This window comes from Trachurus trachurus (assembly GCF_905171665.1).
Source record: "Trachurus trachurus genome assembly, chromosome: 21".
NCBI classification, from domain to species: domain Eukaryota; kingdom Metazoa; phylum Chordata; class Actinopteri; order Carangiformes; family Carangidae; genus Trachurus; species Trachurus trachurus.
Window position 1 is genome coordinate 17,894,540 of NC_139899.1, and position 27,448 is coordinate 17,921,987.

A 27,448-nucleotide genomic window follows, 5' to 3' on the forward strand; every position below is an offset into this window, starting at 1 on the left:
TCTTGTGAATGGACCCATTGAGAGTGAGCATTTAGCGGCTGGACTGCTTTGAAAGGTCAAAACAAATGCACTGTACAGTACGGGCATCGTAATGTGCAGCTTTGAGGCAGAGGTCTCAGCCGTGGGGAGGGGGACACATTATAGGTCCTCCCGTCTCTCCGGTGTCCTCTCACCGCTCCTCTCTGTTGCTTTTTCCATGCAGTGTGCCTCTGTCATTTCATCTCTGTCATGCTTTTCAACCATTTCCTGCTTTCTGGAAACACACCGCATGGTTGGTGATTGATGAGACTAGCCTTTGGGGAATTCTTGGAAATTGGCTGCATCCTTTAGTAGCAATTCTTGTGGCCCCTTGCTGCCATACACACACACACACACACATACATAGCATCCTCGCACATTCCTCTTTCCTCTCTCCTCCACTCTCATCTCCCACCACCATCGCCACCCCTGTCCCTCCCTCCCTCCCTGCCTCTGCCCCTCGCTCTGGCTCTCTCTGCCTCTCTCCAAAGCTGTTGTTACTGTGTGGCTCCCGCACATCATTCCACCGCGATGGAAATTAAATGAAGGTGGCTTAACACAGCTAACAGAGGCATGCTTTGAAGGATGTAACCGGGGGAAGCTGCGCTGCCAGATCCTTTTCCATGGGCTGTGGATTTGCGCTGCTGAGGCGAGGACAAGCAATCACTCAGCCATGCAGAAGCCCAGACAACAGGACTAATCTCTCCACCTGACTTGTGGAAGCTCCACTTTTTTTTTTTTTTTTTTCTGAATTATTTATTCCCCCCGCTGTGAAAGACAGTGTGGGACAATGGAGCCGGAGTGAAGTAGATGGTGAATTTGTAGCCTTGACTGCAGTCTGCAGCACACATGGATGTGTTCAGCTTTGTGAAGATGCCAAAGCTGTCAGGGTGAGTCCAATGGTTGCTGCTGTGTATTTGCCCGTCTGTGGATGTGCCTGCTCATTCTCTGGAAGGTGGTGTTTCGCATGTTGTAAGGCAATGAATTAGAGAGAGAGAGAGAGAGAGAGAGAGACAGACACGGGAGTAACGTGGGGAACAGTGTGATTAAAAATGCTGAGTTATTGATTGCTCAAGAGAGCAAGTTGTGCAGTCATGTATGATGTGAAATGAATGAGCAAGTGGGGTAGATATATAGAGGTGGGGGTGGATGCAGAAGCTGATGCGGCTGCATGCCATCATCCAAACTGTCTGTATCTACTGTACTGTAAGTTCACAGATGTATCATACTGCAGACAGTGGCCATGGTTGGTTGCTTTAACTGTTTTATAATGTCATGAAATCGACACACTGAAACACTACGAAGCCCTCCCTCGAGCTGCTTCGGCTTATTGAACTGATTCATTAAATCATATCAGTTAAAGGACCGTGGGTTATAAGTCATTTTCAAGCATCGTGTTTTGGTCATATGATATAAAGATATACCTGAGTGCAATCTGTCATTGGCCGTTATAGATTAGATATAAGTGGAGCGGTCAAGTTTGTATGGCCAAAATTTACAGCTGATGCAGTGGACAGCTGAAACCTTGCTGTTAAAAACTACAAAATACAGAGAAATGACATGACATTACAGTTTTCATTTGTGTGTTCTTGACTTGATGGAATTGAAAATACATTTTTCAATGTTTTTTTTTTTTTTAACAAGAAGTCACGGGGAGTACATGACATGTAAACCAACAGTCCCCAGGAATTCATTCATTGCCAGGGCAGGCGCCTCACCTTATGCACCCATGGGTCTGCTAGATTGAGTTGATCTGCCCCAGTGGACAGTAATCCTCCTAGGGGATTTGGCTCCATCATGAACACTATACAGACCACTGGTGTTGGGAACACATGATCATAAAATGGGAAATATTAAATCATCAGATACTGGATATGACACAAGAATGACCATGCCGTGCATTTCATTTCATTTATGAGTCATCAACAAGACTGTGGGGTTTTTTTCTCCATTAGTTTTCTTTTCATTCAGGGATACAAGATTGTGGTTACGTGCTCCAGCTTTTGTAGCCTTAGAACATGATATCACGCCTCAGTATTCAGATCCGTTCTGTCGTATGCAAATCACAGCTCCTTTTGTAACATTCCTGTGAGAAAACGAGGCAGGTAGCAGGGATTTTTCCATCAGATGATAGGACCGTTGTTTTCCAGTTAGTATCCCTCCATGGCAGCATTTATGATTGCAGCTCCCAGTGGACCACCAACGTCACTGCATCCTGTCACTGTTAATAACGCCACACAATGCTATCCCTGATTATGAGTTACCACTGCTACAGTGGCGTTTTTTCATTTTTTGTTTTCTCCCTCTCAGCTGCCAGCAGGAATTAAAGTCAGCAGGATGCAGTTTTGCTAAGGTTGATAGAGCATTTTACAGAGAAACCCACTGTATATATTTAGAGCATTACAAGAAAAGGAACATTTCCCCTCTTTGTCTCTTCCTCCCGCCTCACAACGCCCCCAGATGTGACTGCTGTCAGAAACAAAAGCATCCTCTTCCTTTCATTTTCTTCATTCTTTCATTTGAGCAAAGATTTTTTTTCTCAAGTTTGACACTTCTTCATTGAAAGATAACTAACTCAAAGCCTCTGTAACTTCTTGTATCTAAAACAACAACAACAACAAATTTGCCCAAAGTTGTTTAATGTGCTCTGTTTTGATCTGTGTATGTAGAACTTTGCTGTTGTGTTTCCATACATCCTGTGGGTGTTGTGTATTTGTTGGCTACAGCACTGTGACGATAATGAGCACTAACATCACATATTCATGGAGAAAGTATCAATTATGGTTCTGGCACAGTGATCGTCGGGCTCATCGCGGTCACTCCAATGTGTGTTTGTGTAGGTGATTGCTAAATATGTTTGCATTGCATTGTGAAGAGCTGTTATTGTGCGATTACGCAGCTGTTTTTTTATCTCCCTTATGTAAAAAATAGAAGATGTTCATTAGACGTGAGTGGAGATGTTCTTCTGGATGGCATTGGCAAGATTCTTCCTCAGCATAAATATTATGAAAGATCAGTTGAATGAAGATACACTGGACTGACTTTCTGCTGCGGCTTGCTGCCTTTGTTTATTCCTAACTGTGAGCTTTTGATTTTTGTTTTTTTGTATAGCGTGTGTGTGTGTGTTTTTTTTTAATCCATTAGCTATGTGATCCATTGTTGGGCATGTTTTGACTGCAAACTTTTTGCACAGGAAATCGCTGGTCTGGACATAAATTGATTAACCTAAATGTTCATCAGAGTACACAAAGACCAAAAGATCTGTCATACTTAGACGTTCAAATAAGTAGCTCCCAGGGAGGAGTGGATCAGAAATGGCTCAGGGTCAGGAATGGGAGCCAGCTGGCTGGTGGATGAGGTCTCGGGCAACCATTTATTTCACTCTGTCCTTTAGAGCTTTTAGCATAAAAGCAGCGAGTAGCACAATGAGGTGCAGGAGAATCCAAGTCTAGTTCAGTGCCCACAGGGTTAGTTCATGACTATATTTGGTTAATGTTTTACATAGAGTTCTGTGGAGCAGAGGAGGCCTGGGGACAATGCAGTATAGTAATGAAATAATAATGAAAACATAAATTTATTTCATTAGTCTTGTCTCTGTTTTTATAGCAGGATATAAAATAATAAATAATACGAGGGATGTGGTCAAATGAGAACTGTATTCTGTGTGCATGCAGTCCTGCACTGATTTGTTATATTTCCTGTGATGTAGCCTAAGTGTTGCTGCAGACTAGAAGAGTAGCTCCTTCATGAGATAGTGTTGTTTGATTGTTGAACAGGTAAACTGGAGACGACTGGACTCACTCACTGTAAAATAGCAGGAGAAGCATAGTGGGTGGGCTGTTTTCCAGATGCTGTTTTATTCCCACCCAGAGGAGATTAACTAACCAAAAAACCATCCTACAATATAGAAGCACCAGAGAGCTGCTCAGGATTGTGCGGTTGCCCATGGCAACAATATCAGTACTTCCAAAGACAAACAGAGATACAGTATCCAGACAAAAATAATGGGGGGAACAGAATCTCTCCTGGGTTGTTGTGGAACATTTTTATTATTATAGGACAAAGTACAAATTGGAGACACCTAGCCTGTCTGATGTGGTTATGTTGCTGTTACATCATCACTGTTCGCTTTGTATGACAGAGGTTTGTTGCATGCCGAGATAACACGCCAGCGTTTTTGGATGTCGAATGAATACAATGTAAAGTGGACAAAAAACAGTGAAGTCCAAGTCAGTCACGATGTGGACAAGAACAGCAGAATGACTGCGCAATTATGTGTGACTACATGGCCAGCCTCACTTTCACAGTGACAGAAATAGCAGACACAATATAAATAGTAGGTTGGACTATATACTATGTGCGATGGTGCTCCCATACAGGCCAAGATGGTGGTTAGAGAAAGTCAAGTGGAGGGCAGATGTTTTCTTAAACAAAAGGCAGTTGTGTTTGTGTCTTGGCCGGGATGGAGGCAGTCTAAAAGAGGCAGAGAGGAATAAGGCCTTTAATCAGAGAGGTTCCTCTCTGTCTCAGCCACTTCTGCGCTCCACTCCCCAGGCCTCCTCCCTGGAGATGGTCATCTCATCTGCTGTCTCTCCACAGATTTCATATCCAAACAGAATCACATTAGCGGTCTATCTCTGCATTAAATGTCTCTGTTTAACTCAAGAGCACTGAGACTGTAGCGTCAAGGCCTCTCCTGCATGCATCTCAAGTCATACTTGAGATATTTCACTTGCTGTGATGAATGAAAAATTGAAAAAAGTGTCTTTTATTTTTAACTTTGTGAATATTTTGAGTGATCTGTAACAAATCACTGATTTCAAACCCACGACATGCAGTGGATTTAAGAAATACACAGAGATTTTAATTATTCTCTCTTTGAATTTCTTTAAAACTCCAAGTGGTGTAATCGTGACTGTCACTGTATGAAGTGTGTGTTTATTTATGCAGCTGAAATTGTGTCGAGTGTCGCTCAAATGTAAGAGAGTAGCTTGTTAACATCCTGTGAGATTGTTCAAACAGACACACCAAAACTGGCAATGGTAATGAGTAATGTGATGTTTCATTCATGATGGCATATACAAAGAAAGAGTGAGATTAATACTGCTCTCTGGGTGCAGATACCCCGCTGTGTCTCACCCAGTGCATGATGGGACGGGGAGAGTCGTAAGAACCGATAAATAAAAAAAAATCCTGTAAAGTTCAAATGTGAATTGTTGAGACAAACATTTCTCAAGAGGTGAAAAATACACTACGCGTAATGAAAGGCGTGCGGCACCGGAGCGTGGTTTCATATAGCCAAGCCTCGTGGAGATTGTCCATGTAAATTATTCACACTAACTTGAGTGTCTGTGTTGTAATGTTCTCTTCTTAGCCGTGGCTTGTCTATAATGCATAGTTACTCCCTAAATTAACAGGATTTCAGCTTCCGCGGGACCACGAGATGCTTCTTTGCAACCTGCTTGTATTCAGAGAGATGAAAGTGAAAGTGAACCACTGTGATAAAGCAAGGATCACATTGTTCATGCAATTTTTATTAAGGACTGAAAAGTGATCTTTTCCCCATGTCTCTGACAGGACAATTAAAATAATATCTTCCCAGTTACAGCTGCCGATAAATTTGAATGACAGACCATCGCTTCTGTTCATGCCAATAAAGTTATCAAGATAGATGCATGAATTAAGAAAAATGAGTTTTCATGTTTTGAATTTAGATGAAAAAAAACATCTTGTTAGTTGCAGCAGTATTAAAGGCTTAGTGATGTGGCATTATATTGATAATATTGTTAACTTTTAGGCGCTATAAATCCTATTTATTTTTTCCCTTTGTTGTTAATTCCCTCTAAAGTATCTACTTTTTGGACGCTACTGAATAAAGCAAGCACCGCCTAAATAAATGTGCAGAATAAAAAAAGAAGTCATAATTCATTTCATACTTTGAGACCAATTTTTCCTGTGTGAAATCCTTTAGTAGCACACGTTTGCTTCCAGCTTCGTCTTCTAATTGTCCTTGCTCTGACTCTAGGGTAACCTGTTCATGAATTGTGTAGCATCGCTTGCCCACTTGGCGCTCGATTACTTAGTCCGATGTGACTGTGCAGGCATCATTTATTAATGCTAGCCGAGGAAGATCAGTTTCCCTGTCCACCAGCGGGTGAACCTTTTCAGCCCCATGTAAAGCCGTGAGTGCTGCGACTCAATGGCATAATGCACCTCCCGCCTGCAGACAAAAGAAATCAAAGATCACAGCGACTATGACTATGCGGTTGATACAGAAACACTGTGGCTGAGAGACAGAAAATGGATTTTCTGGAACAATTTGCCAGTTCAGAAACATACTTTGGAGGCAGAGCATCTGAAACTGTAAGTACAAAATGCTTTACAGAGTAACAGACCTTTGGAGAACTGTTAAAGATATCAGAGTTTATGTGTAATCCCTAGAAAAATATAAAATAGTATCTCTTTTTTACAACCCTAACCCTAAAACGTGTCAACCTGCAATATCAAACACTGATCATACTGACACGGCTTTCAGCTCGGTCCCAGGGGCTGAAGTGGAGGGTAAAAAGTACAACAATGAGGTGAACATGGCTCCCAAAGTGTCAGGCTGTATCCAGTTGTCCACACATACACACACACACACACACACACACACACACACACACACACACCATTTTAGCTGCAGGAAATGTGTTCTAAATATACACCGCCGAGGCCTGCTCCCAGCTAATGTACTGTAGGTCAGATAAATCCATATCCATGTGGAAACACTAATATCCCCCAAACACATCACTGTATTGGGAAAGAAATCGGATTGCTTCCTGTGTTCGGAGACCAATTTGAAAAAAAAAAGTAGTTCACAAAAGAAATACACAATTTTCAGCCACACTACTTGTTCTTCTATGAATTAATTATGATTTAATGCACCCAGTAGCGCTTAGGTGTGTTTTGTTTATTGGTTAAGGGTGACTTCACAACTGTACTCTTCAGCGTTATTTGGTTGCTGACTGTTTTTGCATTAAAAAGCTTTGTGGTATTGTGTAACCCTTCGCAGAGCTCCTGTGTTGCGTTGATGATGAGCTGGCAATATTTTATTCATACCTCATGAAACGGGCACGTGTGCCCATACAGACAGGCATGCTCTCGGGCACACACATACACACACACACACAAACACACACACATACTCCCCTACAGATACAAGCACACCGCACATTTATTATCAGCAGTACAGTAACTGGGGAAACATTTAGAGGCAAAGAAAGAGGGGCTTTGAATAATGAATGCGAAGAGCCCTGTTACACGGCAGACAAGCCTTTGAAGTGACATAACTTACTGCCACTGCTTTCATAGCATCACCAGTGTGCAGACACAAAGACAGAGATAAAGAGAAGACAAGAAAGAGAAGAGAGGTGGTGGTGGTGGGGAGGGGGGGTCGACAAAAAGACAGATGAAACATTTTAATACCTCCACCCTACCAACTTGTAGCACAGGGACACTGGGGATGCAGAGCTGTGTTGGTGAAATAAAAAAAAAACAACTGAAAGCGAGATGTCAACGGGTGCAATGAATTGTTGCGTCAGTGGTGGTCAGAGCTATAGCCTCTGATAAACTTTATCAAATCATCTTGGCATTGAGCAAATCAAATAACTACTCCATAAGAGAGTTCCTCGGGGCTGCTTTTATAAAGAATCTGCTGACATCTAGAAATAAAACCAATTTCATGCCTCTCAAAGCACAAGAGTGAGGCATGACAACACCGCCTGTGTGGTTAGCTTACGTAATTAATTTGATTTGTATTCACTGAGTGAACTGTGGCTATGGGACATTGTTCATCACGCCGGAATCAGACATTTCTCTCGTCACTTGTTTTGAAACACCGCCCATGGGCCCCGCACATATTTGTTTTTTATTAATATTTGATATATCTCAAAGATCAGTTTAACCGTCTGACGCTGAGCTGGATAATGCCGGTTTTTTTGTCAAACAGAAAGTGGATCTAAGCTTCACTTCTTTTCTTCTGCAGCCACAGGACCAAATCCTCAGGCTGGCCGCCCCCTTCAGGGACCTGGAGCGCTTCACAGGGACCCCCCAATGGATGGGACATGGGCACCATTAGAGAGGGGCGTGACTGCTACATCAAGTAAGTGCCCTGTGTTTAAAGAAAAGCGAGGGGGGGGGGGAGCGTTCTCTTCTCTGTCCCCCAGATGTTTCAGACGCTCTGCCAACCTGTGATTATTCCAGCCACGTCACAGCCTCCACACTGTCTCCATCTGTGCATTCAGAATACTGATTCTCTCTGTTCCCCTCCACACTGCTGCGCAAACTCTGCCCCTGCCTCCTCTCACTCTCTCTCACACTCTCGCACACCCACAATACGCCTCGTGCAGTCTCACAAATGCAGAAGAGGAGCTTTTTTAGAGCGTGAGTGTGCATGAAGTGTGTGTGTGTGTGTGTGTGTGTGTGTGTGTGTGTGTACGCTGCTGCAGCTGATGAAGAAAATTCACCTGCGCGGGGACTTTTGTTTTGATCTGAGAGGCTTGCACGTTCCTCGGAGGATGCTGGGTCAGGGTTGTCAAGCGTAGTTGATCCTTCATAATTGGCACTTCTGGATATCTGCACAGGCAGGTAAAAAGAAACTCTTTGCTGGTAACAAGTGAGTGTTTGTCTGTTTCATCTCTTCTGTTGGTTAAGCTGCATGGGCTTTCCTGTTTTTTTGTGGTTGTTTTTTTGGTGGGGATGTGTTGGAATATAAATCCATATTAGATCTAAAAATATTGTTGCATTTATGAGCCATGGTGCGTGCTAGATTCAGACTTGCTAATTGTATTTATTTTTTTTGCTCCTCTTCTCTGCTCACTAGATTGTTATCTCCTCTCATTGGTATTTATTATGACAGAACATAACATGTACCCACGCATGGTCGTATTTGTTCTTAGGGGGCAGGTTGCAAATCCAAAACAAATCTGTTCATCTGTGTGGTGCACGGAGCAGAAGGTGAGCTACTTGTCACACATGGGTTACAACATGAGCAGCGTGATGTCAGAGGAGTTATATAAGACGCAAGGAGCGGTGAAAGTGCTGGATGCAGAGTGTGTCTGGATGAGGCAAGATCACGGAGGCTGTTTTGGCTCCAGATTTAGCTTTCTAAATTTGAGAAAGGCTCATGAATAATCAAATGACTGTTTCTGTGACTGTCGGTGACCATCTGAGTTTGTTAAAACCCCGGGGTGCAGATACTTCAATTGTTCTAGTCCTAAATGAATCGCATGTCTAGTCTGCGTGACAGGGGCACATGAATAAAGCAGCAGCTCGTCATATTTACATTGTGACACGTTTTTTTTTAACAGATGTAATGTTGTTTAGAAGCCACTGCGACAATATGCTGGAGGAGTCTGTAACAGAGTGGCTCAGTATTGTCTGAAAAAAGACTCAATTTAACAGAGACTTCTGTTTAAATTAGTTAAATCAATTAATTCTCAAGAGGGAGCATGAGATGGAAGGATAATAATGTCTTTTCACAGCACACAGAGATGTCAAAGTAAAGTGATGAGTGGTTCCATCATTAATTGAAATGATTTTTTTTTTTTTTTTTTTTTTTTTTTAATTGAAATGATTTCATCAGAGCATTCACCACACATGTAAAGGACAATGCTAAATTTCCCGTTTCGGAGGTTGAGGAAATTCACAGTAGTCGGTCACCTCAAACAGATGAGTGCTACAGTGCAACATATGCCAATAAAATCTGGCTGTGATTACATAATTTAATTTTTTTTTTTTTAAGAGCAAGACAGATATAAACCCTTCAGTGCCAGTGCAGACCCAATATGAACAGATGAAGATTTTCTACTGGTGTGCTTGCAAGTTGGAGACCAAATGGAGTTTACACTGGCGTGTACTGCCTCCGGGAAATAGCCGTATGCCCCACTCTTAATCCAACCTTGACAAAAGCTTTCGTCTTCTCCCGCCTTCTCGCCTTTTATACGTTAGCAGACTAACTGCCAGCCATATTAAACATTAAGCATTACAACCCTACGTTTAAAAGCTTGTTTGAGTACAGTGTGACAAAGCTTAGCTTTAAGCAGTGCAGTTAGTGACTGACGGACACGTTTTTCCTTAGGATTTACAATAGCTGTGTGCACTCACTCGCTGACACCATTTTTAAAACTCGTATACCCGATTCAGCTGCTGCTGATAGGCCACCAGCTCTCGTACATACTCGCTTTCCTCTACACTTTTCCGTAAATGCCGGGCCGTAGCCCGTACACCGAAGAATGCCAAAGACAACAACAGACCACTTTGAAGCTTAAAGGTCTCGTCACGTTCATTCATGTAGCAGAGCAGCCTCAATGCTTGTTAGCACGTTAGCCTGTGGATATTAACCCTGATTCCTGCCTTATTTCAAAAGACATTATCTTTATGTAAGATGCTGCTTAATATTTTGTTCATTTCCACTTGATACCAACATATTGAGTCAATATGTGGCCTGAGAGGAAGGCAACACTCAGAGCTGCAGAGACTGTCCATACATTTAGAGGTCCGTACCCAGCAGAGGTGGAGGAGGAAAGCAGGCCAACATCCCAGCACAACAGCAGCACCAACAAGTTGTGAACCGTGTCGCTGCAGCCTTTTAGAACACGGGTAACAGGATATTGCTTTTTTTTTTTAATGAGCTTACTCCACTTTGTCTAAAACGTACTTTGAAAAATAACAACAGTGAAAGAGGCCAGCATTCCCGGGCTGCTTATTTTTGTTCATCTTGTTAACTGTACAGCACACACTGACTTGTGATTGCCGTATAGAGCGGTGTGGAGCTACATGAGCAGCTAATGGGTATTATTAGGGACCATTAGATACATGACTGTCTGCATAATGGGAACCTAGCCATGTTTAGCAGGTGGTCATGGAGGGGAGGAGACAGCGCTCTTCCTGAACGCACAGGTCCATATGGTTTTGATCTGTGCACAATCTGTTGAGACAAAACTGACTCACAAATCTCAAATAAATGTGTCTTAGTAGGACCCTCGGAAATCTAAAGTATTTACTGTACGCAACAGTTCTAATGACTGTCAAGATGGTTTTAAACAGTATGAAACAGATTCTGTGTTTTAATGTCAGCGTGATGAAGATGATTAGAAAATGCATCACTGTTAGAGGCATTAGGGTAAACTATTATTATTGTAAGAGATTGCGAAAAGAATACAAAAGATAAGTGTTTTACTCACAAGGAGGCTCAATCATTGGAATAATTACAGCCTTTAGTAAATATCCATTTTAACTGACACATTTGTACAACACTAGTCAAAATAAATAATATTTGTCAAAGTGCTTATTGCGCCAATTAAAAATCAATTTGATATTCTGGCCCATCCAATGATCCTAATCTGGGCAGTATAATACATTTTCTCCCACAGAAACCACAGACATACAGTCTCTATGATTTCGGGATGATATTATGGAGACTGTCTGAGATGAGTGAAATTAAAATTAAGGTGCCACCTGCAGCTTTTATGACAGATGCAGATAACACATTTTACATTTAGGTTAAGTGTTACCGGTATCTTTGCATAATTAAGATATAGTTGAATAAGATGCCTACAGACCAAGGTTATTAAGAGTTTTAAATTTTTCCTTAGTTTTTATTTTTATTTAGTTTTTCAGTTTGCTTTTTTTATTTCAGTTTAATTTTAGTTAGTTCAACAAGTGATTAAGCAGTTTTAGTTTAGTTTTTATTTTGAGGAATTGACTAATTTTTATTGAGCCTAGTCTCAGTTTTTCAGGAAGAACAAAGCCTCTGTGAGAACATCTGAAGATGAACTTCCAAATTTGTGGGATTTTTCCCTTTTAGTTGCATCCCATCATAAATGTTCCCATCAGTCCTCATTACGTTACATTCACTACTGGGTCATACTCAAAGTTCTCCCACATTGAGCTGTGGCGTTTTCTTCCTGCAACTTTAAAACTAAGCTAATGTTATCTGCAGTTCAGTTTCGTTTTAGTTAGTTTTGCATTGTTCATTGTAGTTTTTATTTAGTTCTTGTTTTTTTTTGTTTTTTTCAGTTTACTAAATTATTTTTTCATTGCTAGTTTTAGTTTTAGTTAAAGCAGATATCAGTGGAATGTTTTTGTTAATATAAGTCCTAAATAGTCCTATTTTCCGTCAGCAATCACTTACATGAAGTATTTCAGCCTAAACACGAGTCTCTCCGTCACTCTGCTCTGCTGTAACCCGAGGAGAAAATTTTCCTTGTGGGATACAAGTGTTATCCAATGAGGAGAGAGAACGGCATGAAGGGCTGTGTGTGCAGCCAAGGGATGCGCGTGAATGTGGTGACGTAGCACGAGGACCAATTGATGCCTGACAAGGGCGGGGGCTGCTAACTCATGGTGCGTTCAAAGAAACTCGTACTTTGTGTTTTTCCTTCCTGTGAAGTCATACCAGTTCGATCTGGTACGAGTTCACGGGTCGGAAGTTACGAGTGGCCGTTATAGGGAACTTTCACAGACAACAGGATGGTAAAAACACGAGCTACGGGTTACCTGGAACGCTACCAAGTCGTAGTTGTGACTTGAAGCTGTAACTTACGGTTTCAAAAGCCTGCCTTGAACGCAGCATTAGCCGAAACGGCCGTGAAGCTGATATCTGCTTTAACTATAATAACCCTGCTACAGACAGATACTAACTAATTTGACAGTAAAGGAAACACATTTCCTTAAGAGTGGTCTTCCTTGGATAACTCATGGTAAATTGGCACAGGCAGAAAAATCCAGGTCATTTTTGATTAGCTCCACCTTTTTAGTCTTTATCTTTTCAAATGCCCCTCTCTGTTTTAATACTGCTGCATTAACATAAATGTTTTGCTTTACATATTTGCATAAGTCCAAATATTAGTTGACTGAGTGCATGACGTAAGGGGTATTTTTTCATGAATATGTGAGATGATAGTGTGTTTGTTTTTTGTTTTGTCTGAGCATTTGGTTCTGGACAAATGATTATTCAAAAATAATACAGAAAAAAATGAACACTATGTATAAACAGTATTATTTATTCATTTTTTAAATAAAAATCAGCTTCAAACAGTGCACTGCAGCCCAGGAAAGACAGAAGATGTTCTCTGTCTTTCATTATACCTTAATGCAGAGTGCTACCAAGCTCATCAATGCAATACTTGGGGCTATGTCATTTTTAATTGAAACAAATAGCTTTCTAACTTAATTGCAAACACAAGTATTATAGCCTCTTCATAGTCATACATATACGTACATATTCTATTAGAATGCAATGCATTATCATTTCAGTTGAATCTCGAGTGCATTACTTTTGAGGCATTTGTTTACTCACCATTAAAATAAGAACAAGAGAGCCAGCAGCTGTGTGCCTATAATACATTTCTTTACCAACAAAATGAAGCTATTTATGACTTTGTCAGCTTGTGCATATGTATTGTTGTTGTTGTTCTGCAGAACAATGTCGTTTGAGGAGGGATATGCATATTGTCCTTAATGCAGTATTTATGTACCGTGCTGTATTTAGTTAAAGCATTCAAAAACCAGTAGCTCCATTTACATTTGACCTGACTGAAATTGTTCAGCCTGTACAGAAATGTGTCTTGGGGTTTATCTGGAATTAGAAGAGGACAGCATGAGGTCATTTAGACCTTAGAGCATCCTTGTTCTGACCTAAATGTCCGAGCCCTTTTGAACCTGCTCCAGACAATGAATTGACTAGTGTAGTCTGATAGAGGCAGTGTTTACACGTGAGTGCATAATGGTTTACCTCTAGTTTAGGAATGATATTGCAGTTTTAAAAAAAGAAATCATGGTTCAAACCAGTGATTTAAGCATTCTTTCTCTTTTTTTGTTTTCTGTTGAACAGCAGCAACTCCCACCCTGAAGACACATCACGTGTTCAGGTTTATTTTCTGCTTTATAGCTGTGGGGAAGAATTATTGACAATCATTCAGCTTTGAACATCTTGTTGTCTTTGTTGTTACAGTTTTTTTGTTTTTTTTTTGCATAGTATCAGAATTGCGATTGACAGATCTCACTGTGCCTTTGTGCCATGAAAGATTAATTGTTAGTATTTAGTGGTGAATAGTACATGTGTCAAGAATAACTGTGAATTACACAGTCTGCCCACAGCTTTAATTAACCAACATTGTTGGCACCATACGGAGCTGCCGCTGCTGCCTTTGCAGCCAGGGAGAGACGAGGAACACTGTAGAAACTCACAGATCACAGAATATGTGGGAGCTGCATGCAGTTTGTGCACGTCTTTTACACTCAAGACAAAGACAAATGCATTTAGCAAGGGAAAATGCACTGATCCGGATAACTGAAATAAAGGAACAAATAAGGTTTCAAATTCACAATCGTGTCTGCAGCCACCTATTGATGAAAAGTCATAAAGAATCGGGAGTTTTCCACAGCATGATCGTCCACATTATTCTTCCACCTGTTCTGCATCTTTTTTTAGCATGGCCAAAAAACAGCCTTTGTGTAACACATTACAGTGTGAGTACTACAGAATACTGTAACTGGTGAAGCACACACAGATCTGCAATGTGAGAATAAAAACATTGGAGCTTGATTACCATCGCCCACATGATCTATTTTTTGCAGCATTGCACTTGTTCCTTATTTTCTGATTCTGGCATCTTAAACATTTTGTGGATTTAGTCTGAAAGAAATCAGCCATTTTCTGTCCAGTTGCATCATTACATGTGCTGCTATCCTGTTGTCACACTGACTGTGATTCTTTTTACTGGCTGAATCAGTTTGGCAGTAACATTTCTTTTTTAAACTAAAGTGAGATCATTAATAATGAATTAAATAAGAGTAAATCAAGCAGATGATGAATTAATCTGCTTGTTAATTTCTTTAATTAACTGATTAATCAGTGTGTGCTTTAAAAACATCATGCATAAATGTGTCAGAAGCTGAGAAATCTATTTATACTCGAGTAATGTGTGGTGAAATTTATGAAATTGTAAAAGCTGCCTCCCTTCCCCAGTGGTTTCACAGCTCTTCAAACAAAACCAGTGCTTTACAATGTAACAAGAGCAAGAAAAACATGTTTTTTTGTGTATCATTCTCAACAGCCACGTCTCCCAGAGCAGCTCCCTTGAGGAGATTCGTCTGGACGGAGACAAGTTTGTGCCACCAGCGCCCCGGAAGGTGGAGATGAGAAGAGACCCGGTGCTTGGCTTTGGCTTTGTGGCAGGCAGTGAGAAACCTGTAGTGGTCCGCTCAGTCACACCAGGTAAACTGTACACTGAGCTCTTATACAGCAGTGACTCATTCATGCCGTGTCCATTATCAGCACCCCCACCCCCCCTCAAGGAGATGAAATACTAAAATGTAGCTCAAGAGACGAGAGGAAAGCCACCCAGGCTGTGGTTTACGATGATGATTCATTGATTTTAACAACCCTGAATGAGTAAGCGTTCATTAGATTCTCCAGGACACCACTAAAATCAAGAAAATTACTATCATTGTGAACACTTTGTCCCACTTCCTGTGTGGTGCGTGTGTGTGTGTGTTGTCAGGAGGTCCGTCAGAAGGCAAGCTGATCCCAGGGGACGAGATCATCATGATTAATGATGAGCCAGTCAGTTCAGCGCCCAGGGAGAGGGTTATTGACCTTGTCAGGTATGACAACATAGTAAGGTGAGATGCCATTTGCCTGCTGTTAAACCTGTTGTTGGTCTCCAGTGCCTAGAGAGTATTCGCCCCTCGTGGAGGTTTCCATGTTCTTCTGTCTAACAACATTGACTCAAAGTAAGATTAAATGTGGTTCTTTAATCAACGAAAAAAGACTCTTTAATACTATATTTAAAACAGATTTCTAAAAAAAAATAATCAAAATGAATCAGAAATACTAATACTAATTCACACAAGTAGCAATTTCCTTTAATAGGCCACTCCTCAGTAATCACCGGTGCAGCCAGTTTTTGTTAATTACACAGTGAGTCGAGGGCTTTTTAGCTGATTGTCGTCAGTACACCTAGACCTGGAGGGTCCAGATTTTGGTGAGTCAGTATTGTCTCTCCCCCGACACCCTTAAGATAAAGAAACTCCAAACAGCTCCACAAAGTGGTGGTTGAAAACATTTCAGTGGAACAAAACATCCCACTTTCTGTCAGTGTTGTAAAACAATAAAACATGAAAACTTGTGAGAAAATTGTGGTGTTTGTTTCTAATCTAAGCTATTTATATACATTTTCTCACAGTTTACAGACTGTTGACCTCCACTTTCTATCCAGAATAAGAACTGTATATTTGTCTTAATTTATATTTTTAAGATCCATAAAATCAAATGCTGCAACTGAATGAATTTGGTAGATTATTGCAGGCACTGCTGCATTCACTGCAACTCATCTTTATACTGCTGCTGATGTGTTTCACGCGTCTCCTTAGATTTATGTCACTGAAACAGCTGAGTGGCTGCCTGTGAGCGTTCGGCCCTCGTCCGAACCGTGCAGCAGTCTGTAAACAGTACAGTAATACAGGTAAAAGTGCCCATGTGGACTTTCCTTCACGCTGGCTTCACATGAGCCCTGTGCTTGTAGTAAAACCCTTCACTGTGGAGGCAAGACAGAGCCAGGAGCGTCACTGGGACACAGTGTTCCTCCTGCTGCTGTCCACCATGATGTGTCAAAAAAAAGAAAAACAGCAAATGCTTCCAGGACAACTGAAATATGTATCTGACTTCGCTTAACCACTTGATTTTGTTTGTTTTTATTGTCCATGTCTTTTCTTAAAAATTAATCATCAAAGATATTCTTTTTTTTTTTTCTGCAGGAGCTGCAAGGAGTCCATATTACTGACCGTTGTTCAGCCGTACCCGGTAGGTTTCTGCGTTCCTATGTGAAAGAAATGGACGCATTCGCATTCCAATAGGCTGTTTGTGTGTTGGGAGCTGATTATTTTGTTGACTGTATGAAAGCAAGTCATTAATCATGCCATATGTTTGTGCTGGCACTCTATCAGTAATGCCTTAGCTGAGTGCTAGAGCCGAGCAAACTCAAAGGGAGTCCAATTGCTGCAGTCATTCCAAGCCTTCTCATGTTGTGGCGTCAGATCCTTGCAAAAAAAAAAAAAAAACCCTCAAATGAACCTGCCACATCAACATTTACTGGAGTCACGGGGCACCAGATGGTCGTGAACACACAGCACCAGGAGCATATATTCGGCCTTTGTTTGCAGTTCACATAATAAGTCAGTGCAAATGGAATTATGCTTGAATTCCCTCCAAAAATAGACCAAAGCATCAGCGTGAGCATACAGTATACAGTGTGGCAGGAACCTTATGATGGCTACCACGCTCTAAACGCTGCAACAGTAATTATAGTGCATTACTGTACAGTATATCATGCACCATTTCCTAAAACTTGAAAAATCGAATGTCTAAACACATCCATTCACCTTGAGTTTTGATTAATCCTTTTGTTTGTTGTCAGTGCGTCAAGCTCTCAGGGTGAAAAAACACGAATGATTAGCAGGAAAACATAGAACATATAATTATTCCCTTTTACCGGGGGTTTTCTTTGCAGTCTCAATGACACAAGAGCAGCGAGAGTGTCGTCGCTCTTACGCTCTTATAAAGTGCCGCCTTAATTACATCAGCACAGAGTGGAGACATGGGATGGCGTCATGTTTCAAGAGGGAAGCGTCCTTGAATTGTGTGGAGATGAAAAATACATGACTCATCTCTGATTGTCCTTTAAATCTCTGTTTTTTTCCCTTTCTGTTTCTTTCTTTCCCTCCAAAAAGTCACCCAAATCGGCATTCATCAGCGCAGCCAAAAAGGCCAAGTTAAAGACTAATCCTGTTAAAGTCCGCTTCGCTGAAGAGGTCATCATCAACGGCCAGGTCCCAGTAAGTCACGATGGACACTGATTCAGTCTGTACACATCAGGGTTCTGCACAAAGCAGCCGACAGCAGCAGACTTTTTTACTCTTAAAACTGTGGCACGGTGCAGAGTGAAGATATCAGAATTAACTAACCAAAATAAAGACACACCAAAAAATTGCACCTCCTATTTCTTTTTCCTTTTCATCAACCACCATCACTGGGATGAAGTAGAGCGGATGTAGGTATGACTGACAGAAAAAGGGGGACCCTGTCATAGAGAGCTTCCCCAATTTGTTGGATGTGTCACACAGAGAAGAGGTTTTTTAGGAAAACAGCTACAAAGTGAGGAGACCATCAGGCAGTCGTACCCTCTGAGGGGAGGACAGCAGCAGAGAGTGATCATTAAGGAGGATGCATCACCGTGCTACTTTATATTATTCTCATTACTATGTTGGCTCAAAAAGAATCTCATGGATATGGATGACATTTGATGTTTTTGGGAAATAAGATGGCTCTCTTTCTTGTTGGAAGTTAGGTGGGAAGATGAATACTACTCTCATGCAGTGCTACAGGCGATGATTATCTTTGCTTGGGCTCGAGAGACCTCTCACTGATTCACTTTAACTGCACTGTATAAACAACTTTCAATGAGAAAAAGTGATCAAACGATTGTCATTTCATCCTCAGGAAACTGTGAAGGACAACTCCCTACTTTTTATGCCAAATGTTCTGAAGGTGTACCTGGAGAATGGGCAGACTAAATCATTTAAATTTGACAGCAACACATCCATTAAGGTAGGTGCTGGAAAGATTCCTGCTTCGCTATGAAAAGCTGTTGCATAATCATAGTTTAAATGTTAAATGCCATTCAGAGCCGCACTGTGTGTTATGAAGTGCATACTCCTCTTTTCGTCGTTACCTTGAGAACCTCCTCTGAACTTCATTATGATTCAAGCTAAATGCAGCTTGAACTCAGAGATCTTGGACAACAGTTTGCAAAAATTGGATTGTCTGTTGAGTAGCACTCATGTTTTTGTGTTTGTCCAAACGTGACAGTGACTGGTGGTTCTGTTTCGAGCTAAGCCTGCTGCTTGCACAGTTCTCGTGTTGTATTAACTGTGACTTTGTCTATGTGAAAGGACGTCATCTTGACCCTGCAAGAAAAGCTATCCATTAAGAGCATTGAGCACTTCTCTCTGATGCTGGAGCAAAGAGCCGAGGGATCTGCCAGCAAACTCATGCTCCTGCATGAGCAGGAGATGCTAACTCAGGTGAGACGTCTCTGTGTGGGTGCCAGTAAACAGGGCAGATGCAAGTAAATAATACACTTGATGGCAAAAACACAGAGAGGTTACCTTCCTGCTCTTCAGAATATATAGTGAGTGTTTTTGTTTTTATGCTGCACTGTGCAGTATTATTCTGCACAACAAAAGCAAAATTTCAGGCTTGTTATCAGTTTCACCGGATCTGCATGAAAAATATGAAATATGCTTAGTCACTTTCCTGCAGAGAGAGAGAGAGAGAATCAATATGTCTTTTACTTGTTTGTTCATTAAACAGATGGTACCTTGAGACTTTAGCTTAGCTTGTAGCATAGTTGGGGGGGGGGGGTTCTTAATTATTTTTTGGGGCTTTTATGCCTTTAAAGGTGTACAGAAAAGAAAATTGAATTTAAGCCCACTCTGGGTCATTAAATTAGTGTAATAACTCATCTATCAGACGATGCAGGCCAAACTTTGTGCAAAATTCTATTTTTGAGTAAATCCAGGACGAAAGTGTGTATTTTTTTTTCGCATTGGATAATGCAGGCACACGGATTATACGTCAGCCTGTACACGATTCACCAGCCACTGATATTGGATCCGTAATCCATCATTCAAACGTCTGACACACGCACACACACACGGAGCTCGGGCTCGCCCCAAGCTTTGAATATCCCGCCCGCTCGATAACGACCAATCAAATTCGTTTTCCTTACTCGGGTAAACTCGTGTTGCAGCTCGTGACAACTCGGCGCGACAAACAGGACAAACGGCCATTTCTGTACACCTTTAATTGATAGGACAGCTGTAGAGAGACAGGAAATGGGTAGACAGAGAGAGGGGGAATGACATGCATCAAAGGACCAACGGTGGAATCGAACTGGGGCTGCTGCAGCGAGGACTATAGCCTCTGCAAATGGGGCGCCTGCTCTACCCACCAAGCTTAAGCATGATTTAAATGCAGCTTACATCCTGGACCATAGGGAGTCACTACTTCCAGCCTAGAGATATTAGTTCCTCAAAAAAGCATTTTTGAACTTTGTTTCATTGTTTAAACAACAAAAATATGTTAAGAAGTGATATTTACAGATGTGTAGGTAATTACAATTTTCCCTTGTTTCTACTCTGCGCAAACAATTTCCTGGCTTTAGCTGCATATTTAAAGAGCAGATCAAATAGTGCATGCAAAGCATGTTTGTTTTATTTGAATATAATATAATAATATTTCAGTTAGCCACTCTATTGAAGCGGCAGCTACTTGGGCCACAAACTCTATTCATCTAAAGAAGAAACTACTCGAATAACTGTCTTGGGTTAGGGTTGTGATGAGACATTTTGCAGGGGGCACATGCATCATGACTAAATGGGACCTTCCTTGTCTCTGGCTTGGACTCTAGGTGACACAGAGGCCAGGGTCACACAAGATGAAGTGCTTTTTTCGCATCACTTTTGTCCCAAAGGATCCCCTGGACCTACTTCGGAGAGATGCAGTAGCGTTTGAGTACCTCTATGTTCAGGTGACTATCAGCAGATGCAGATGACACGTAATAGCTTTTGGGGAAGTGAAATGTCCTTTTTTTGTCATGCTAGTCTTTTTTTAAGTCTGTAATATTGGTCTCAGAAAACACATGGTTGCTGTAGGTGTGTTGTTGTCTTGCATTTCATGATTAGAAGACTGAAATGTAACCTCTCTCTCTGTCTCTGTCTCCCCTTGTCTCCATCTCTGGCTCCTCCAGAGCTGTAATGATGTGGTATTGGAGAGATTTGGGTCAGAGCTGAAATACGACACGGCCCTCCGCCTGGCTGCTCTGCAAATGTATATTCTAACCATCAATACCAAGCAGTCCCAGAAAGTTTCCCTGAAGTATATAGAGTAAGTAGATTAGATTTCACACTGCATCATGCTTTGCTGGGATCAACTTCATGTCTCTCCATCTACAGAGCCGTTTTGTTGTTTCAAAGGACTTATTCCAGCTCTAGAGGATACCACTAATCCAGAATGCTGTTATTCAATCAAATAATAATGAACTCGGTTGCATTATTCTGCTGCAATGCCAGAAGATACATCCCTCCTAGTTAGTCGATAATTCTGAATATACCCTGTCATTTGATCGATGCATCGCCCCGAGGTGAAGTCGGTCGATGACTCGCTCAAGAATGAGGAGTTAAATGTTTTTCATAGTGATTGAGTGACCTTTATTTTAATCTTTATGAAATGTGGGTCTGCAGGAAGGAGTGGGGTCTGGCGTTGTTCCTGCCCCCTGCAGTGCTGTCGAGCATGAAAGAGAAGAACATCAAAAAAGCCCTCACTCACATCCTCAAAACCAACCAGAACCTGGTTCCACCTGGTAAAAAGGTAGAGTCTTCACCCCACACACACACACACACACACACACCACCACCACCCCCTGTCTCTCTCTCTGTATCTCACATCATATCCCTCTCTCTCTCTCTCTGCCTTGCACCACATATGAAAAGACTCTCGACTACCACCTAGTGGAGTGTTAAGTTTCAAAATAGTGATGGGGTCTGACTAGACAATATCACCTTTCTTTAAATGAGTTGAATTTTATTCTGTGAAACGCTCCTTTAATTTCTTACGGTTATTTCTTACCCTATGTCTCTTGTTTCTGTCCTTCTCTAGCTGACTGCCCTGCAGGCCAAAGTCCATTATCTCAAGTATCTCAGCGACTTGAGGCTATATGGAGGGCGGGTGTTTAAATCGACACTCATTGTGAGTAAAGCTGTGCAGCCAGTGTGTGAAACAGCCGTTTGACACATAGGCCAAGTGTTCACTTCTTCACATCCAGTGAGATGAGTGTTAATACTATCTTCCTGTTTGCAGCAAGGCGAGAAGCACACAGAAGTGACATTGCTGGTGGGGCCTAAGTATGGCATCAGTCATGTGATTAACACCAAAACAAACCTGGTGGCGCTTCTGGCTGATTTTAGTCATGTCAACCGCATCGAGATGTACACGGAGGATGAGAACAGGGTTAGAGTGGAACTACACGTCCTGGACGTAAAGGTTAACAAGCCTTCTGCCCTTTTTAGTACAAAAGCTTGTGCTGACTGGAGCTGTTGTGTGAATATTTCACCCAAACAACACCAAGTCTGTTCAGTAAACATTGCAACCTCATTCTACAGATCCACTCTCCCATTTATTTTGTACTAACTGTCATGTGCTTATCTGCCTTTTTCACAGCCCATCACTCTGTTAATGGAGTCTGTTGATGCAATGAATCTGGCGTGTTTAACTGCTGGCTACTATAGATTACTGGTGGACTCACGGCGCTCCATCTTCAATGTGGCCAAAAAAGCAGACAATATTGAGACAAGTACGTCTGAAATGAATCCAGTGACTCATCAAAAAACATGCTGTATTTAAATAGATTTGTTTCATTGTTTGGTTCCTCTTTGCAGGCAAGATGGGGAGAATAAAGCAGAACTATCAGGCCATCGAGTGTACATACAGCACACCCCATAAGGGATATGAAGACAGAAACAACCAGAGGTGCAGCCAGGATTATTCTGACCAGGAGTGTGAATACCTCGACCATCGGAGATGTGAAGGTCAACCAGTTTACATAACTGAGATCCACCAGCCCCAGCACTCGATTCACATGGCAGAGAGGGCGGAGTGCTGCAGAATCCCATGTTCTCAAACGTACCTCAACATCCCAAGGCCCAAATCCCAAGACCCCTCCAGGAGTGCAAAGGTCTCCTTCATATTTGGAGATCCCCCCTTAGACGGCGTAAACCCCCAAAATCTGGGCTACCAGAGACTGATGGATGAAGGCCCAGAGATTCTAGACAATCACAGCCCCATGTACAGGCGTTTGGAGGAGGACTATAAGATGATGGATGCCATAGAAGATGGGGATGGCTATCAGTACTCCACCAAAATCTTCGGCACTGCTGAGTGCATCGAGGAGCCGCTGCTGCACGATATCTGCTACGCAGAGACGACGGATGACGCGGAGGATGAGGATGACATCAGCTGCGAGGAGGACATGGTGATGAGTGACATTGACAAGCCTACATTACTGTCACTCTCAGGATCCAGCGATGACATCATTGACTTGACCTCCCTCCCTCCCCCGCCGGAGGGAAATGACGAGGAGGACAACGACGTGCTGCTGCACTCTCTTAATCTGGCCATCGCTGCTCCTCCTCCTGGCTTCAGGGACAGCTCTGATGAGGAGGAGCAGCAAGGGGCCGGGACTCGGCCTCAGGGGGCCCGTAATGATATCCCAGTCTCTCTCATAGATTCAGTGCCCACCCACGGAGCGGAGGGCCAGGGGGAGCCTCTGGACGATGCGGTGGTGTCCACCTTGCAGGCACTCGAGGCCCTCGCTGCATCTGAGGAACAGAGTCCGGCACAGTCAGAGAGTAGCACAGGTTCTCCTTACACTATTGTAACGTTCATCCATTAACACCACACATGTTCCAGCCATTCACTTTTGATTTGTTGTTGTTGCTTTTTTTTTTCAATAAAGCCCATTTTGTTCTATGTTTCCATTTGTGTGAGTATTTCTTCATTCATTTGAGCATTTTGGACAGCTGTGTTCATTACACTGTCATTCATTTTGTCAACATTTTGTTTGTTTTCTCCGTTGCACATTGCACAATGTCAACCTTTTGTTGCTAATATATCAAAAAGACAGGAACAATGTTAAATATCCATCTATAATAGGTTATTATGACAGTTCTCTATCAATATTTTATGGATGCTAATTTTGATCTCAATCTTAAATGGAGTGTAGTCAGTACTCATTCAGTCGTTTCCTCACTCACATGTTGATCTGCATTGCCATTACAGTACCATTGATTATGTTCGACTCACTAATCTGTGATATTTTCCATTTGACTCAGATGGAGTTGTTAATGAGGTGTTTGTCTTTCTGTGGCACACAGGTGTAGAAATATCTCGAGCATTTAGTCCCGAGTCCTCAGATTCTGGCAACGAGACAAACTCCTCCGAGATGACGGAGAGCTCCGAGCTGGCCAGCGCTCAGAGACACTCGGAGAGCCACCTGAGGATGCACGTTGCCACGACGGAGGGATACCACCCCGCCAAAGAGGAGAAGACAGAGGTGGCTGCGCAGAGCGATGGTGGAGCAGGAGCTATGCAGTACAACCCCCAGGAGCACCAGGAGGATGAGGCGAAATCCTCCGCAGTCGCCTCCTCCCAGATATTCCACTCAGACGGTGGTGAGATGGAGCCAGAGACAATGGAAATAAAATCAGTGAGTGAATACTTCACTAAGATGCACATGGGATCAGTAATGAGCAGGCAGAGAGGAAAACAGAGGGAGGTCGAGAGCAGAATGCAAGGAGGAGATACGTGCGAGTCATCTGATAGATTGCACACAACCTCTCAAGACTCATCGAAAGAGGAGGCCCCTCATCTTGTTGGGAAGTATAACGCTTTCACTGTGAGAGATTCCTATTACATGAATCAACTTGATCTGGGGCGAACTCACTTAAAAGACAGGCATCAAAAATTGCAGCCGAGAGCGCCTGCAAACAAAATGGCAGACAATCTCTCTCCAGAATGTGTGAATGAGTCACAGGCTTCCCACGCAGACAGGTTGACAGAGAAGGGAGAGAAGCAGGACTCAGATGAAAGAAGCCAAAAGTTAAATGCCCATCTACGCTCCCCGTCCAAAGCGTCCATCGCTGCAGATGGAGATGCCACTTACCAGGACAGCCAGCAGCAGCAACAGCAGCAGCAGCAGCAGCAAATGAAGATCCCAGCATCGGAGCAAGACGTCACGCGGTTGTATGAATACCACGTGAGCAAACGCATGTCGTCCATACAGAGCGAGGGCGTTCATTCCCTCCAAAGCTCACAGTGTTCCTCTATAGATGCCGGCTGCAGCACGGGCAGCAGCAGCTGTGCCACCCCGATGGATTCCCCCCTTTGTGCCACAGACAATATGCATGTACTGTCAGAGTCCTCGCTCAAGGGGCTAAGTTACGTAACAGCTGAGGAGAAAGCTTACGGGCCTCCAGGCCAGGGGAAGGTTGGCCATCCCATGGACGCCACCCTGCTGAGGAAGATCCACGCAGCTACCAGCGCCGAGCACGGGTTCACTATCACGCGGGACGGCAGTCACAGGATGCCCAAGATAAAAGAAACCACAGGTAAAACTAGACAGGAGGAAGCTGCCTCTTTTCTGTGTCTGTGTCTGTGGATGAAAGTGCCAAAAGGGACCTTTAAGAAAGATGCTCATTACAAGAAAATATGGAATATATTTCAATCATTTGGGTTGATTTGCACAATAAGGGATGGCTTCACATTATTGGGGCGTTTTTTTTTGTTTTTTTTTAGAAAATAATTTCCTGCCTAGATGGCACTAGAGGTTACATTTTGGGAAATAGGCTTATTCACTTCCTTGACTGATGCCACTCTCACATCTGTCCATTTAATATGTAGCTGGAACCACCAGCCGGTTAGCTTAGTTTTTTTTTGTCTAAAAACAGGGGGAAGTGTAAAGATGTAAAGATAAAAGATCAGGTTGTGGTTTCTTTGTAGTTATGTGTAGTGGCTTCCTGTTGTATTGTCTCCACTGTGACATTGACTGGTAACCAGCAGACTCTCTAGGAAGTCGTCAGAAGAGTATGAACTTTTGTAAAACCGCTACTTCAATTTCACACTTAAGCTTCTGTGTCGATAAAACAAATGAAACACAATGTGTTCATTTGTTAGCAATAAAGGTTCTGGCTGGCAGATTTTCTCATATTCAGACACAGGTTAGATTTATATTGAGCGGACAGATGGTAGAGTGCTTCAGTATCAAAGAGTATGCTTCTTTTTTTTTTGCGAAATGTCAAATTATTTGCTTAAATGTCACTTTTGCTGTTTTCATCCGTTTAACTTTTCAGAAAGTATCTACCTTAAATAAGTATGTGAATTCCACCAAAAAAAAGTATTTTCTGTAATTTTAGATTCATGAATGTATGCACTGCCTAATTAATCAAAGCATTTTCTTACAGTTGAAGATGAGATGAGATGCTTAACAGGTCTCTTTGTTTTACTACTACCCCTAGTGTAGCTTGCACACAGCTGAAGAAGGCTGGGGAAGAGTCATCTTTAGCTCTCTGTAATGAGACCAGTATCACCACCAAAACCATGTCACCATCATCATTACGAAGTAGCACAGAGCCCAGCCGGCGTACACAGGTCAGCCCCGAACCCACCTCACATGCCCTGGATTCCCCCGCAAGCGGATCTTCATGTGACCCAACAACAGGCAGCCTCAGGAAGCCACGCGGGGTCCGGATGCTCAGGAGGAGCTGGAGTACCATAATGCCAGGTTCTAAGAGCTTAGAAGCACTGTTAGAGAAAACCAAAGCCACGCTTACAGGGAAAAGTGGTGGTCCGAATTTCCAGTCTGAAGACGCCCCAAAAGTACAGAGGATATTCGCCTCCAAAACCTTACCCAAAAGCTTCTCCCAGGGTTCAGTCGCATCTAATTCATCTGGTAGAGGGGTGCTTAGAGGAGCCTCCCTGTTGCTGGCAGACTCAACGGCACCGAGGCCAGACGCAGGTACGTGGAGGTGCCGTGGGCCGTTCAGCCACTGCTTCCTCAGGAGAAAGACAAACGCTGATGGTGACGATGGAGGCAGGAAAATGCCCTCGGACGCGTCGTCCTCTGTCAGCTCGGTTTCTTTCAGCCGTGAGGGAAACACGAAGCAGAAAAAGCAGAAAGCAGACCATAAAGCTGAGCAGAGTAATAAGGCCGCTGCTGCTAATGACAGGAGCCTTAAAGCAAGGCTGGCTCGTGTAAATTCAATGAAGGGAAAAACCTACAGTCTTCACACAGGGTTCGCAATTGCACGGAAGGATGCCTTAGAGATGATCGGCGTGTTGCGTTCCAGCGTCGGCCGCTCGTCCAGAGGCGAAAGGCTCGAGGTCAACGAGGCTGACATGGAGACGTACGCCCAGCTGCTTTTCATGCAGGCCAAAGTGCTGAGCAGCGCCTGCAGTCAGATGGCCGTAGAGTACAGCAGTCCGGAGGAGTTACTGCTCACTCTGACGCACAGCTTCCACACACTCTGCTGCCTGACACAAGCCTGCATGTCACTGGTGGAAGGCCTGAGCGCTGAGAGGGAGCGGCGTGAGGTGGTGGCCAAGGTGGACGAGGTCGTCATGAACTACGTGTGCCTGCTGAAAGCTGCTGAGGCGGTTTCAGGACGCTCCCCCAGTGACCAAAGTGTGAATGCATTGACACATCACTCTGCCACCATGTCTGCTATTATAAACGCACTAACTCACTCACTGAAAACACTGCTGAACAAATAA

The 27,448-nt window shown here is 42.8% G+C and overlaps 1 protein-coding gene across 1 annotated transcript; it reads left to right on the forward strand.

The window, feature by feature from the left end:
• Window positions 1-867: 867 nt before the first annotated feature.
• Window positions 868-27,448, forward strand: LOC311005104 (FERM and PDZ domain-containing protein 4-like; the record flags this gene model as incomplete). Its single annotated transcript, XM_083997432.1, has 17 exons — window positions 868-908; window positions 8,045-8,161; window positions 15,120-15,280; window positions 15,567-15,669; window positions 16,822-16,867; window positions 17,794-17,898; window positions 18,563-18,670; window positions 19,015-19,146; window positions 20,535-20,654; window positions 20,874-21,010; window positions 21,367-21,493; window positions 21,782-21,871; window positions 21,983-22,165; window positions 22,343-22,475; window positions 22,561-23,538; window positions 24,055-25,287; window positions 26,199-27,448. The coding sequence occupies 17 exons, from the start codon at window positions 868-870 to the stop codon at window positions 27,446-27,448; spliced, it is 5,064 nt and encodes a 1,687-aa protein (XP_083853558.1).